The following is a 14,236-nucleotide window of genomic DNA, read 5'->3' on the forward strand; positions in this document are numbered from 1 at the left end:
CATTAGGAAGCCTTCCCAGGACATTCCTGTTGTTGCCTGCGGTCTGGGTGTGTTTCATGTTTGCTGAGATGTAATGTTTGGGTGCAATTTTTGGTGCTCGATTTCACACCAAGTCAGAGCTTGAGCTCAGTTGCTTCATTTTGTGTATTTACCGTGTCTGGTTACCCTGAGTCAGCGTGACTGAACAGGCACCTTATCAACCTTTGGCTGCAGTAAAGCAGTCAAGGGGTCTCTTTTCTGATAAGCGTCAAGTGTGGTGAGGCCTGAGCTTGCGTGAGGGAAATGTCCATGTTTTAAACCATGAAAACCATGTATTGCTGTTTGGTTTTGGTATTGTCATGCATATTTTTAATAAGCAGATTGTGTCTGTGCCTGCTTTGTCATGGAGTAATTGCATGGTGTTGTGAAGAGGACAGATGTGTTTGTTAGAGGTATTTATTCCACTTACAATGAAGTAATAGCCCCAATTGACAAACTGCCCCATCCCTCTGGTGAAACACGAGTTACTCACCTGTGTCTGAAAGCAAGATTGGTGCATAGGGTGGGTTTGTTTGCAGGATGCGAGTGGGTAGTGAGGAACTACTGAGTTCAGCTTCTGATCTGCTGCACGTGTTCTGGAAACTAAAGGTATGAAATAGTATGCTTCCCTGAGTCTTGCAAGCATGATTAATAGAGACTGGAGACAACCAGGTACAGATTGACCAGGTAACCTCAGCAATAAGTGAAGGAAGTGCTTTAGCTTTTACTATGTCTGATAGCATCTGGCCCTCCTGAGAGCAGTTTTGGGAATGAACCTCCTCATGGTGAAGAGGCTGAAATGCAGCTCTCCTGCTTTACGTGCTTTCCTCTGGTCACTTCCTAAAAAGAAAACATATGTCAACATGTAGCCCGAGGTCTGATTTGATCCCTGGAGGTACAGGCAGAGGCATTGCAGTCCTGTGGCTGCTTGTCTCCATTCCTTCTGAGCAGAGACCAGTGCCATGGTGGCCCTGGTGCCTTCGCTCTAGCCCAGGTTGCCTCTTCCCCTTGCATCTGAGGCTTGACTTTTCTCTGTAGATACCTCGTTGTCTGCTTTCCTTTGGGCAAATAAGTACTTAAAATACTCAGTAGAGTCTGAGCACGTGAAAAGTTATGTATGGCAGGCAGGAAGACACCTTTTGGTTTGAAGATGTCTTTTACTGCAAATACACGGATTCTCTGACATTCACAAATGCGCTTTCACTAAAGTAAATATCCCAAAGTGTGTAGTAGAAGCTTTTATCCCAGTGAAAAGGCTTTTTATCTTTGATACTCCTTGGATAGGACTTGATTATGTCTAGAAAATTGTGATCAGGCAGTTACTGACAGGGGGAGGAAATAAAGAAGCTGACAGCTTGATCCCTGTGCCAGAAAGACTTGATGCTATTATGGACTTGGTGTTGGTAAGCAGTGAAGAAATGATAGAAGAACTTGAAAATAACTCACTGGTGTGTCTGTTCATTTGAAAATAGCAGAGAAAATGACTTTGTGATGGAGAGTGAATATGGCAAAACTAATAAAGCCAGTTGCTGAAGTCAGCTAGATTGAACAAAGAGTATAATATTGGTTGACTAGACCATAACATTTCCCAAGTATTGTAAATGCTGGAACTAGTGAGTATCTACATTGCAAAGAGGGCAGAGGATTTAAAAGGCTGTTAAAGGTGCCCTCCTTCTCCCTAAGTGAAAAATAAGGACTGAGATACCAAGAAGCAGCCATTTAATGGTGAGAACTTGAAGGAAAATCAAAACCCCTGGAGTTGTAAAGGAAGTGAGGAGGGAATTAAAGGATTTTTCTCACACGTTTCACAGCAGAGATGATACCATGCAATTGTATTATGTAAAGTGTGGGGCATTCACTGAGTTCAGCTATGAGTATGTTGTGTATAGAGCTACTTTGACCAAAAGGGAAGGAGCAGACTAGATGGAACCTCTTAGTAAGCCCCTTATCAGCTGCTTTTGAGATGAGTGTTTGGTAGTGTTAATGAATGACCTGGCACAAACCTGTTTGAAGGCATTTGGTTCAGAGGAGGATTCAGACAGGCATCATACAGGAAAAACTCAGGCAGCTGGGAGGATCCTAGCAGTGGAAGTGGTACTAAGTGTCGTGATAGGTCTCATCAACACAGAGATGGAAAAGAATATGGGATGCGTTCAGCTGGCTATGATTGCTGGTGTTCAAGTTGTGTCACAGCATTTGTCTTGCACTATTTTCTTTGCAAACATCACACCCGGCTGTTCGGCTGCTTGGGACTGCCCTGAATTCATTTGCGAAAGGTTTCTAGAGATAAGTGATCCTGAAGGCACACAAAATAACCTGGCTGAGTTAAGTCCCTGAGCTAAGGTTGAAGAACAGTGGCAAAGCCTCATGTATGCTGCAATGCCAGAATTCACCACCAGCTTCGAAATCCAGTGTCTTGGGAATTAAGATCTAAAGTATGTGAAACTGCATCAAGAAACCAGCTGTGACCTAAACCCTTTTGAATTTAAGGCCAGTCCTGTTGGTAGTTCTGTAAGGGAGCTGCTATGGATTTGGGACTTCTGGGGAATACTGCAGGATAAGACGATCTAGCAGGGGTGCTTTGGTTAGATGTTGTGTACCAGGCCTAGTCCCGCATCATTGAGGCACCCCTGGTAACTTCATTCCCCAACAGAAAGTCCTGGATTTCTTGTGTCTGTTGATGGACAGCAGGTTCTGTTCTATTGTTGGTATTATTCTGTCTGGTTTGTGATGAGTTTAAATATGTGTCTTGTAAAGACTCTAATCTCAGCCTTGCCTTAGCTACAAGGACAGGTGTCTGCTGGGAATAAATCTGCTGGTCTTCAATCTAAGTCACTGCACTATGGTCAAATGTGGGGGGTTTCTAGGGAGGTGCTGCCTTATTTGGATTTAACTTGCTGCGGAGGAATGACTTGTTTATGGGATTTGAATGGAGGACCTATGTACAGGGCAGGTTAGCTGGTTGATGGTCAGATTGGATTAGTTCACTGCAAATTGGAGGAAGGTACGTGGTGTCTTGATGCTGGGAGGAGGGTGACCTGCCTGTAATGAGGGTCAAATCTGGTCTTCCTCACCAAGCTGAGGAGCTTTAACTCAGCCTGTAACCCAAACCAGTGTTGGTTTTCTTAAGGGAATACGAAATAGAAAGAAAGTGGTCTTTTGTCTCCTCCCCAGCCAATTTTGCATGCTCCTTTCCATGAATACCTGGAATGGTATTTTCTTAGGAGGATGTTAAAATAGCTCAGGCTGACCAGAGACAAATGATACTCAAATGGCTCAATTTCTGGCCCAAGAGATGGACTGTGTAGGCTTTGGGCAGGGTGTTCAGTGGGAAATTGCGGACTGGTCTTAACTGGAGATGGGAGTCCACACCTCGCAGCAGCGGTTCCCAAACTATGGAGATGACTGAAGTGTGTGAAGGGCAATGCCTCAATGGGAGATGGTGACCATGTGTAAGCGCTCAATCAACTTAGCTGAGTGTTTGTCTCTGCTGACCCATTTCTCCTTAGATCAGAGGAGGAAGTGCCAAAATTAAGTCAGGACCTCTTTGGGACACTTAATGTAGACTGAGGACATGGAGGGAAGCCGGAAGTACAGGAACTAGGGACCTGCTGAATCACAGACTGTGACTGATTGCTGCCTCCTGCCTCCTCTTTCATGTTTTAATGATCAGAATATTAGGGAAGAATGGAAGGCTTAAGCTGGAAAGAGAATTGAACTTGGGGCCATCAGGCCTGTGTTTAAGAAGGATCCTAATGCCTGGGCTGTGAAGTAGGATGTTCTTGCTCTAGTTTCCTGGAGTTATAATATAAAGCAATCACCGTGGAGAATCATGGATTACTTGAGATGCAGCAGAAGTATTGAAGGTACCTGAATTTTCAGGAGCATGCAATTCAAGCCAGATCTCTGCAATGATGTGGGTGTCGAACACCTGCCTCTGTGCTCAGAGCTGTGTAGTGAGGAGCTTGGTGCAAGTAGCAAGGCTGTGAGTCTCTGAAATACCAAAACCAACTTTGTACATTTAATGCACATTTAACTCCCAAACAGCATTTGAAAAATGACTTACAGGGCAGCAGTTAAACTCTCATTGCCTTGTGTGTGTCCTGCAGGTACTTCGATGGCAACTTGGAGAAGCTCTTTGCAGAGTGTCATGTAATTAATCCGAGTAAAAAGTCTCGAACACGCCAGATGAACACCAGGTCATCAGCCCAGGATATGCCTTGTCAGATCTGCTACCTGAATTACCCCAACACGGTGAGTACCTGAGCAGTGACTCCCCACGCTGCTGCCAGAAGACATTTTGGGTGCATGTCTACAGGGCCGTCTCCACCAGTATTCTAAGAAAGCCTTTGAAATGAAGTTGAGATTTCACTTTTTTTTGCTCATTAAATCCTCTAATTGATAGTATATGCCTTAAAACATGATGCTCAAGGTTGTTTTTAATGCAGTAAACTTTGTCTTGTGTGCTGCAGGTGATCCAAGTGTGGTCACCCCACCACATTATCTAGTGCTTTAGGTGTTCCGTTCGTTCTTATGATGTGTTTCTAAAACAAATCTCAAACAGTAGTAGTTTACCCCCCATGGGATTGTATTTCAAGTGAAGTGATTATCCCTTCTTATAAAAATAGTAAATAATGTTACCAGGTAATCAAGCTAGGAAGGTCTGCAGTAAAACCGAGGAGGAGCGGAAATAACATCTATGAGGTTGTGCGGTTTGGAATATACAACCAATATGGGTATCTTTGGATCTCTGTCTTTGGATCTCTCTCGTGTTTGTGCAATACCTTCTTCATCAGAGAAGATGAGGGTAGAAGGGCTTGCTGGGGCTCTAAATGAAGAATTTCAGTTTCTGGTGAGATAGGTGATGAGGATTCTTTGGTTCTGTAGCTGTTAACACTCACTATACTTTTCCATGCACTAATGGGAGGTCCAGGCTTCTGCTGCCTTTTGTGCAGGCGAGCAGCTTGCCTTGGCTTTCCAGGGGCAGGACATAATGATGGGAGATCCTGGAAGAAAATGAGATGAGTGGAAAAGTTCATCTGTGGCTGTGCCAAAAGGCAGGGCGCTGACATGCGGAAGGAATTCTTCCTTTATTGGAATCTACTGTTCCTGGTGGAGCTGTCCTGACCCTCCCCTGTAACACTTTAACGTCTGCCTGACCTTTAAAGCAGCCCTTACTTAAGGTTCCACTGGTGCTCTGGGTGTGTTTTGTGAGTTTGCTTTTCAGCAAGAATGGAAACCATTATGACCTTTAGGGTTTATGAGTGGCCCTGTATCAAGTGCTGTAGCCTTTGCCTTGCTCTGGAGTAGGCAGAGGAGAGGAAAGCCCAGTTTCAGGCTGCTAGGGTTTTCAATGTTAAGATCACTATTGCTCTTGAGCCAGAAGACTTTGTGTGTGTTCTTTCGCAGCTTGTGTGCACTGACTTCCTCTTTAGAGAGCAGCTGCAATGGAGAATTGTTTCTTGCTTTGTATAAAAAGGTGCTTTGAAAAAGAAAGATGAGCATGAGAATTTTGTTTGGGGAGGAAATGTGGCAGGAGACATCTTGAGCATCTGAATGCCCATCCCAAGAAAAATCCTCTTGGAAAATTCCAATCTAGATTTTGGAGAATCCCAGACTGCTTTGGGTTGGGAGAGACCTTAAAGCTCATCCAGTCCCAACCCCTGCCACAGGCAGGGACCCCTTCCACTGGAGCAGCTTGCTCCAAGCCCCTGTGTCCAACCTGGCCTTGAACACTGCCAGGGATGGGGCAGCCACAGCTTCTCTGGGCACCCTGTGCCAGCGCCTCAGCACCCTCTTAATACATTATTTGTCGCTTTAGAAGGTTCTCTTGGAAACTTAACATTTAGATTTCACTTTCTTAGTATATTCTTATCTTTTTACCCTAGGTGCTGGGTGGCAGCGACATGCCCCGTGCTCAGAGCTGAGAGGACCTCCTCTGCCTGGGGTGCATGTGCTGCTGGGCAGATCTGCACAAGGCACGCTGACACCTTTGGTCTGTCAGTCAAACAGCACGTTCAAAATAGCAGTGGCCCAGTTGTGGGAAGAGCAGTTTCGTAGCTGGAGCAGGGAGATGCTGCAGTGAGCAGGAGCATTGTTGTTGGTGCTCAGTCAAGACACAGCAGAGGGGATCCTCTGTTTCGCTGCCATCCATCAATGTTGGAGCATTAGGGAAACTAATATTTATTATTTCTTCTGTAAGAGGCCAGCATCTGTAGTGTCTTTGTCTAAGGTGACCATAAGCCTTCTGGTTTGAAATCTGTTTTGAATCTGCTTTGGTCAATGTGAATTACAAATTGCTACAGAAAGTTATGCTCAGTCGCTAACCTAAAACCTCAGCTTTTAAACCCTCTTGCAGTGGTCAGCCTTTTGTTTTTTCCCCCTCCCAGAAAAAGCTGTATTTCCATTCTCCAAGAGGGCCTTTCAGCCTATGGAAAGCTCAGAGTCCGGAGCTGTGCCTATTAAGAAATGTTAGTGTACGGCTATTATGAGAATGTGAAAGTCTTGCGTATTCACCCTCTTGTAGGGTCATTGCAGGTGGTGTTTATCTGCCTTTTGAAGCATGTACAAGGGAAATACAGAGTCACCTCCAAAGCACTGTGTTTGGAGGTTTTGGGAAGCACCTGCCAGCCAAGGCATTGGTGCTCTCCTTGAGCCTGCATCCTGATAGCTGAACACTGAAGGGAGATCTCTTAGTCCCTCTGTGTGCCCATGAACCAGTGTCAAGCTCCAGTCGCTTTTACGTGAAACCCATGCTGGTGAGGAAGGGAATTGGGAGGGTCATGGCTTTGCCTCCCTCCGCCCTTCCATCTCACCCTTCTGGTCCCATTTGAGAGCAAAGTTAGGGGGTTCAGGGAACGTTGTACTGTTGTCCAAACCATGTGTTTGTTCTGAGGACACACGGGTGACTTAGTCTGTCAGTGCTACTGCTGAGTGAGGCTGTCATGGCAAACACATCTTGGAGCAGCCGATATCTTCTTTGATCAGCTGGATGATACCAGAAGAGCAGGGACAGGTATAGAATGTCAACATGCTGCTGCTAGAATCAACCATAGAGTCATAGAATGGTTTGGGTTGGAAGGGACCTCCAAAGTTCATCCAGTTCCAACTCCCCTGCAATGAGCAGAGACATCTTCAACTAGATGAGGTTGCCCAAAACCACATCCAGCCTGGCCTTGAGTGTCTCCAGGGATGGGGCATCCACCACCTCTCTGAGCAACCTGTGCCAGTGTTTTACCCTCGGTGTAAGGAATTTCTTCCTCATATCCAGCCTGAATCTCCTCCTTCAGTTTAAAACCATCACCCCTCGTCCCATCACAACAGACCCTACCGAAAAGTCTCTTCCCCTATTTCTCACAGGCCCCTTTTAAGTACTGAAAGGCTACAATAAGGTCTCCCTGGAGCTTTCTCCGAGCTGAACAAGCCCAACTCTCTCAGCCTTTCTTCACAGCAGAGCTGCTTCAGCCCTTGGAGCATTTCTCTGGACCCTCTCTAGCACCTGCCTTTGCAGGGAGAGCAGGTGATGGGTATGGAACCAGTGAGAACAGAGCTGTCGCTGTGGCCATGCACTGTTCCATTTGATGCTTTAATGTGACCTTTGTGCTCGCTCCCTTGACATCTGCTGTCAGCTTAGCCAAAAATAATTGGGAACTCCCTCAAAGTAAAGAAATGAGTTGACAGAGAGCTCTGAATTCTTCGCAGCCTGGGAGAAAGCGTGATGCCTGCTTTGTATATGGGCATTTAGCAAAGGTTTTCACTGCCTGAAATAACCTGCAGGATGCGTTCTTACCTGTGTTCTTCAGTGCTTCCTTGTGTGCCCTTGCTGCAGCAGTACTTAGGTTCATTAAGTGATGATCCCCTCGTCTGTGCTTCCTTCCCATCACGTGGAAGAGTCAGTGCTGTCTTCAGGATCATAGAATCATTGAATCCCAGGTTGGAAGGAGCCTCGAGGATCATCTGGCCCAACATTTCTAGGCAAAGCACGGTTGCGTGCTCTTGGCATCCTTAAAGTTACAGATGTTGGGGCTTTTCTGCCATAACTCTGCAAGTCCCCAGGGTGTCAGTTGGCCACAGCAGCATCTCGGGAGCATCAGGTACCTTGTTAGCTGGCTCAGCAATGGATTGGAAGGTTTTTTGTCAGCCTTAGTGTACCTGGGCATCCTGTAGCTGTCAGCATCCCCTGCTTGAGCTCTCTGACAGGCTGTGGGGGTGACGGGCAGAGTCAAGCTGATGGCTGCAGCACCACAGCGTGTTTCCAAGCCTCATGTCCAAACAGTGATGGCAGGAGCACCGGAGGGGTATGATCCTCAAAGGGATGAGGCCATGGGAAGAATATACCAGCAAGCACCTTCCCTGTGTGATCCAGTGCTGCAGCATCAAAAGATGAGCATGACCAGCTAATATACCAGTGTTGGATGAACAGCATGTGGTGGCTGTAATCTTGAGCATGTAAATGGTCAAGGAGGTAGCTTGGAAAGAACACTAATCTCCTCTTAAAATGGGCTCTCTCCTTAATTATCAGCATCTTGCTGCTGTTTGGGTCAGTGCCGTGGAGGATACTAGGTTTCTCCCGTTTGTGGAGTTTCAGACAAATTGATGGTATCTGAGGGTGGAGCTCTTGTTTTATCTTTTGGTTGAGAATAAGATGGTTTGAAAAGCTATACTGAAAGAATATTGTTTGTCCTTGCCCGTGGCTCTGAGTGTAAAGTAACTTCATTTCAGTCTTTCCTCAGCAGTGTTTGCTTCTCCATGCCTTGTGTAACCGTTCAGTCCCAGATGGTATCTTAACATACTGTGTCGATGATAACATACACAGATGAAGTTGTCCTTGCTGCTGTCTGCAACAAGCTAATTGTTAGTGAATTTAGTTAGTAATTTACACCTGCCCGTTAGGATCTTTAGTGCCTTCATCTGAGGAGCATCTGAGGTTCAGCGGGCAGTTCACCAGGCAAGGTGGCAAATGTGATGTGGGTGCATTGAAAGCATAGGTGCACGCAAACCTCCCTGTGCCTGTTCAGTGCTCACCCAGTTAAACAGACTACTCACTGATCACTTAGTTTCCTGTACAACAGGCAGTAAATTGGTGCCTGTGCATAGCTGGTGTGTGTATTCTGGAACTTTTGGGTGGCACCCACATGTGACAGCAGGCCAAGTGGAAAAAACAGGAGGAAAGAAGAGTCTGTATCATCTTATAACCATGACCTGTTTGTGGTGTTGCATTTACTTTACTCATTTGCAAGAGTAAAACGGGGGAGCTGTGCTGTGCTCCGTATGTACTCTTAAAACAAGGATCAGCTTAAAAGGGCAGGCAGGAAACGTCAGCCACACCTTTCCTTGCTGTTAGGGTTGGGATTAAAGTCTAGCTATGAAATCATGACTGAAGTTGCCTTGGCAATGTTCTGTAGTGGTGATGATCTAAAATAAATAGTAGCATCTCAAGTTTGGTGTGGGGGTGAGATGTGATAAACGGCTCAGCCTGAGAACGATGAAGTGATCCAGTGAATCCACTTGCTAGCCATCCACTGTCTTGTGTGCTCTGTCGTTGCAGTACTTCACTGGCCTAGAGTGTGGACACAAGTTCTGTATGCAGTGCTGGAGTGAATATTTAACTACCAAAATAATGGAGGAAGGCATGGGACAGGTAAACTGACTTCTTTCTGGGAACTCTTGTGTATTGGAGACGAGGGGGAAAGAAAGGGGGGAATTCTTTGCTCACTAAAATGACAAAAACCACCCAAATGAAACAAAAACCCCAACAAAATCATGAAAGAAAGCTTTGGGGGCTGCAGCCTTTGCCACTGATGAAGCTGGAGGGAGCTACGTGGTGTCAGTGCAGGCATCTGCTCTGGGTGGGAGGAATCGTGCTGTGCACAGTGGCACATCTGGGATGCGATGATAGAGCCAGTGTGCTATTTTTGCTGTGGATTTGAGTGAAATCTGTTGCCTTGGAATTCTTGGTGGTGCAAAAATAGGATAAACTGATTCTTTTGTGACCTTTTGTGTGATGTTTTTTTTTTTTCCAGACCATTTCATGCCCTGCTCATGGCTGTGATATCTTAGTTGATGACAATACAGTTATGTAAGTATGATGAGTTGCTGCCTCTTGGCTTTCCTCTCTGTTTCCATTTTACTATTCATGTGCTATTCAAATGTACTGACTTGAGATAAAACCTGCATTAAGGTAGCAGAGAGGTTGGTCATGACCTGTCTGTTACCAGCCTGTCTGTTAGCTTCTGTCCAGCTAAAAGCCCATGCCATGGTACTTGGAGAAAAGACTCCTTGGCCAGTTTGGTCAGCATGGCAGCAGAATAAGCACCAGGCAGACTTCCCAAACCCTGTTTAACTGCTTTGTGCATTTTCCTTTCCTTTGATTTACGTAGGAATTTAGGACTTCCTACCGAGGTCAACCCACTGGTTCCCCAAGTCCTATAGCTATAGTTAATACGTGAGTCAGAGGAAAGAAGTCCTGCATGCAGCCTGATGGAGGGTGTGTTTTATGGCCTCTGATAGAAAGCAGTTCACCCTTGAACATAGGATTTGATTAAGCTGGTATGTCAGCCTGTGTCACTGGGCTTATTAAGTTGTCCAGCTGTAGGATGACAGCTCGTACACAGCAAAGCCCTGAATTCCATGAGCTTCCTTCTCTTTTATAATGGGTGGTGTTATTGCATGAGTAATATCCTTCATCATTCTGAACCTTGATTAAGTTCATTTTAATTCTTCATGCTAAAAAGCATCTAAATAGAAGCTTACTCTGCTACCTTATTCTTTCCTTCTTGAAGCCTGACTCACTCATTGATATTAATTTGCTGGGGTTTCTATCAGTTGCTTTCAAACCAGTCCCTTTGTGTTAGTGGCTCTGTTAGTCACAGCGTGTGGGCTGCACAGAAGTGGAAGTAGCTGAAATGTTTTTGTGCCCTGTGCAGGGCTGGTTTGTAGAGTCCAGAAGGTGGAAACTGAACTGAAGTTGGCTTAATACCTTGAGTGGCTTGGTGGAGGTTTTAGTTTAGCAGAGCCTGATCTGGACTTGTGGTGTCGGACACTCAGCAGGAAATCTCTGCAGTGTTTTCTTGATTGCAGCAGTTCAGATAGCGCATGTGAAGTGGTGGAATGGTTGGAGCCTGTGATAGTGGCAATAGCAAGGAAAGGGTGGAAGAAGTGAGCAGCACTGCCTTCTGTTGCTATGGCTTCTGAGTATCCTGCACAGCTTTTAGAGCACAAACCCCATGACACTGGGGTGAATCTTCACCTCAAACGATGCGCCTTTTCCTGGTCTGACAGGGGATGCCTGGAATGTCTGGGGAGGGAGGTGCAGTTTTTTGTGAAAGCCTAATGTTTTCCTTTAAAACCAAAGGTGGACAACTGTGGCCATCTTGGGAAACAGCATGAATAAGTACAAGTAATCCCAACTGGAATCTGCACCCCCTCCCATGTGCTTGATTCTTCTCTTTTTTGGGTCTCTTTTTACAAGGTCTCCGACTCTAGGCTTCCAAGCTATAGGAATGTGTAATGTAAAGACACATCAGTTTCTTCATCTATCAGAAAATCAAAGTAGATAGGCCAAGGTATTCATTTGCTCCCTTCTCAGCACTCGCCCTCAGGAAGGCAGCACACCTCCGAGCTGAGTTATCTCTTTAGGAGTCCGGACTTAGCCCATATTCATATGACTTCCTGGATTTGTGAGTATTCCCCTAGCTTATTCTCTGTTTCCTTTGTTCCTGTTGGGCTTAAGTAGGAAGGTGGAAGTCAGGGTCCCTTTCAGTTCCTTCGAGACCTTCAAACTGGCTGAAGGTAATCTGCCTCTATCCCGTGTTCACCTTTGCTAATGCTGCTGGTAATTGCTTTAACCTACATGCAGAGCTGATTTCATGAATGAGCAAGGCAGGTTCCTTCTTTACCAGCACGTCTAATGGCTGCTGCTCGTGCATGGCAGCACTCTGGTACTGTCCCCTGAGAACCACCCCACTCACTGGGAATGGATGGGTTTTGGGTTCCCATATGGAAGTCGTACGGAACGCTGCTGTGTTTTTATCTTCCTTTGCATAGTTCCATCCTTCATCAATAATTCCACTGCTGCTGCATCACGTCAGAACATAGCAAGGGTTTGAAGTAATTCCTATGGGAAGCTCTTTGGCCTCTCACTTGATGGTGCATTTTGCTGATGACACTGACTGGTGTCTTTGAGGAGTCTGCATTATCAAAATGGAAAACAGGCGTAAAATGTATGGGTTGATGCAGGATTACTGTCATCTTTGGATGAGTTTTTGAGATTGGGTAGTTCTGAGCTACCAGAAGATGTCAAGGGTCAAGGTTATTTTGCAAGCACTTTGCTTTCCAGCCTGGCTTCTTTGGTGAGGTTGCTTCTTTCATACAGCTTGGCTCACAGGGGAACGTACTCCAGAATATGGTTTATGGGTGCTGGGAACGGGTTTGGTCTCTGAATTTGTCTAGTTTTATTCATTGTTTGTCGAAAGATGATAATGTTCAGAGCAAAGTTCTTGAAGGTCTTGACCTGAGAGGTGCTATGGAAGTGCTGTTGAACACAGAGCATAGAATGGTTTAGGTTGGAAAGGAACTTAAGCTCATCCAGTTCCAACCCCCTGCCATGGTCAGGGACATCTCCCGCTAGAGCAGCTTGCTCCAAGCCCCTGTGTCCAACCTGGGACAGTGGGTTGTGTACTCCATGTGCTCCAGTTAGTTGTGATGTTACTCTTCACTTAAATTCCAGCTCCTGATACTTACATATAATACAATAAAGCTTTAAAGTGAGATTTGTCATGTCTGGAAGCCCAGGTACAGAGTGAGAAAGTGACATTTCTAATGCATATTCCCAGTTCAAATTGTTCTTTCCTTCTTCAAGGAGTTTCACTTCAGAATCGCAGGCTTGTTGTGGACACGAGCCTGATGAGATGCTTTGTCAACTGATGTGTTTTGTTTTAGCACAGGGAAGTTAGCTGCCACCTGCTACGTTTATGTACTAACCAGCTCAGCGTTTGGTAAGGAGCAACCCAGCCTGCCAAGGGCTTGGGTTTATGTGGCGTTGCATCGTCACATGCACTGCTCTTCAGTGAACATTGCTGTGATCACATGAGGAGGACACTTGGATGTTTGGCTGCACCCTGCAATGGTTAACTTCATAATTGCAGTATTTATCCATGATATGGCCTGTATAAAGCTCTATTCCACAGTCTGATTTAAAACAAGTACCAAAAAGTGCATATTAGTCCAACTTTATATCTATATATATACAGAAGACGCTTGAAAGACATATATACATGTGCTCTGCAATACATAGTTAAAGTGTTTTGAATGTATCTAGGCTGGGCAGTATGCAGATTCCAGCTGCGTTGGTGTATTCAAGAGACGAGTGGTCACCATGCTCTTGAAGCATTCCTATCAGCCTAGTTAATATTAGAAGTTAAATACAATATTTGTAGTGTTCATAATAATACATGATCTAGCAACTAAAAAGAGAACAGGTAAGTACAGAAAAGTACGTGCAGTATAGGAGGAATCAAAACCATTTGTCTGTCTTAACTTACTGGCTATCTATGGGTGAAAAGAAGAGTTTTCTACTACAATAATTGTTCTGTCTTCCTTTCCACAGGCGTCTGATCACAGATTCCAAGGTTAAATTAAAGTACCAGCATTTAATAACCAATAGTTTTGTAGAGGTGAGTTTTCATTTCCCCTTTTAGGCTTCTAGGTTGTCTTTCTTCGGTGTATATACCAAAGCAGAGAAGTGAGGCTTGTTTATAACTGGCAAGCAAGGTTTTTGCGTAGTCTCTAATGAAGTGTGACACGTCAGAGGCTTTGCAGGGGTTATTTTACAGCCCTTGTAGTTTAGGTGTAGTTACAGGAAAATATAAATGTGATCTGCACGACAAAAGACCTAGAGATAGAGCAGGCACCTGTAGATAGAGAGAGTGCAAGAGCTGTGCAAGATACAGGTTCTGAGGAGTCTTGAATCTTACCTGAGGTACTTCAGCTTGAAACCCAGGAGCCATTGTTGTGACCAAGACCATGCCTTAATATTTGCCAGTTGAAGTAAAGCTGCAAAATGGCTTTAGCAAAATACTAACAGCTTTGCAACCTCAAAATCAACTTGGAGAAAGGTGCTTTGGAAGACTTTCCCGCTGTCCCAGTTTCCCAGTTGTGTGCGTTCAGCTTCACTGTGGAGTGGCTGATGTAAGCTGTTGTTGTAAGGCTGCAAGTGGTT

General features: G+C 45.2%; 1 protein-coding gene across 3 annotated transcripts in view; it reads left to right on the forward strand.

Annotated features, from left to right (window-relative positions):
• ARIH1 (ariadne RBR E3 ubiquitin protein ligase 1) overlaps nucleotides 1–14,236 on the forward strand; it is a 60,170-nt gene that overhangs the window by 28,858 nt on the left and 17,076 nt on the right. For 2 of the 3 annotated variants that reach the window (XM_080626295.1, XM_080626296.1), the window contains exons 3-6: nucleotides 4,128–4,272; nucleotides 9,566–9,658; nucleotides 10,041–10,096; nucleotides 13,625–13,691. In XM_080626295.1, coding sequence (XP_080482421.1) covers nucleotides 4,128–4,272; nucleotides 9,566–9,658; nucleotides 10,041–10,096; nucleotides 13,625–13,691 — 361 coding nt within the window. The remainder of the gene's footprint in view (nucleotides 1–4,127; nucleotides 4,273–9,565; nucleotides 9,659–10,040; nucleotides 10,097–13,624; nucleotides 13,692–14,236) is intronic. The other variant, XM_080626297.1, reaches the window with a different exon arrangement.

This window comes from Psittacula echo (assembly GCF_963264785.1).
Source record: "Psittacula echo genome assembly, chromosome: 10".
Taxonomy (NCBI): domain Eukaryota; kingdom Metazoa; phylum Chordata; class Aves; order Psittaciformes; family Psittacidae; genus Psittacula; species Psittacula echo.